Below are 1,378 nucleotides of genomic sequence, written 5' to 3' on the forward strand. Positions count from 1 at the left end.
AACATCAGGTCTTAAATCTCCTGCCAGTACAGCCATAGTTTGCACACTTCCACTGATGGGGAGCTCACCCCACTGGAAGGCAGCTCCCGGGCCCCAGGGCCCTTGGAATAGTTATGAGCCTTCTGCCTCCAAACAGACATCTCTGCAGAACTTCAGAACCAGGATTCCTGGTTCCCCCAAGGGTTACATACTTCAGATAAATACAAAGTTCAGACAGAAGGCCTTTTGGAGGGGTCCCCCCTGCCAACTCCGCAACTGAATTTGACACCACCCTCCTCTCTTCCTACCCTCCTCTCATTCTAGTCAAACTGGCTTCCTTTACTTTCTTGAGAGCACCTTGTTCCCTCCTGCCACAATATGTCACAGGTGGTGCTGCTATAAGCTGCTCTACAGCAACTGAGGGATGAGCTGAACAGCCCTAACCTCCCTGTGGCCAGTTTTGGGGATAGAACTGGAAGGTACCCAACTGGCATCTTAGCCCCCATTCCAATCCTGTACCCACTGGAAAAAAAAAAAAAAACATTGAAGAGTATCAAAGATACAAAGAGCCTACAAAAGATCAAATAAAAATTCCCTATCAGTGCTCGAAGGTCCTCCATTAGTGTCTCTTTTGCTTGGTGAAGACTTTTCAGACTTCCAAGGTCTCCTGAAGAATCCCAGAGGATCAGGGCTGGAAGAGCCCTTCAGATCTGCAACACCCAGCTTCCTCATGTTACCAAATGGGGAGACTGAGGCCCAGAGAGAGCAAAGCACACGCCCAAGATAACGTAGCAAGCCAGCGGTAAAGCAGGAACTGAAATCCACACCCTCCGCGCTCGGTTCGGTTGGCCCCAAGGCCTCTCTCACTTCCTCCCTCCTGCTCTCCCATCTTTGGGTGCCTGAACTCAGCCCCAACCCTTCCCATTCTACAGTTTCAGCCCCCAGACCTACCTGGAAGGGTCCTCCTCAGGCGAGAAGGGGCCCTGGAGCTTAATGACGTTGAGCTTCCCCTCAAAGACACCATAACTGAGGGTGACCTGGGCACAGAGAAGTGAAGAAGAGAAGAAAGATTGGGGTGCTCCACTGGGGACCCCACAAGGAGCGCAGAATTTGAGGAGAAGCAGGAAGGCACAGAGGGCATTTTGAGGGCACAGAAAGGCTGCCTCTGAGCCTGAAACCTCATTAGCAGTGGGTGTGTCACAGAGGAGCTCACCCCACTCCCCAAGTTCTTTAAGCTTATAGAGCAATTTCAGGCCCAAATCTCATTTGCACCCCCAACAGTCCAGCTTACCTAGGAGTTGGAATGATTCCTTCATCTATAGATTGGGAAACTGAGGCTCAAGAGGGGAAGGCACCTTTCCAGGAAGTTCCATGCATGGATGGAGATTTCCTGGGACTC

The 1,378-nt window shown here is 51.2% G+C and overlaps 1 protein-coding gene across 1 annotated transcript in view; it reads right to left on the reverse strand.

The window, feature by feature from the left end:
• Positions 1-730: 730 nt before the first annotated feature.
• MFNG (MFNG O-fucosylpeptide 3-beta-N-acetylglucosaminyltransferase) overlaps positions 731-1,378 on the reverse strand; it is a 10,960-nt gene continuing 10,312 nt past the window's right edge. Inside the window, exon 7 of the mRNA XM_011387532.1 lies at positions 731-1,057. Within this exon, the coding sequence (XP_011385834.1) occupies positions 927-1,057 (131 nt within the window). The 3' untranslated portion in view covers positions 731-926. The remainder of the gene's footprint in view (positions 1,058-1,378) is intronic.

Source organism: Pteropus vampyrus, unplaced genomic scaffold (genome assembly GCF_000151845.1).
Source record: "Pteropus vampyrus isolate Shadow unplaced genomic scaffold, Pvam_2.0 Scaffold16, whole genome shotgun sequence".
NCBI classification, from domain to species: Eukaryota; Metazoa; Chordata; class Mammalia; order Chiroptera; family Pteropodidae; genus Pteropus; species Pteropus vampyrus.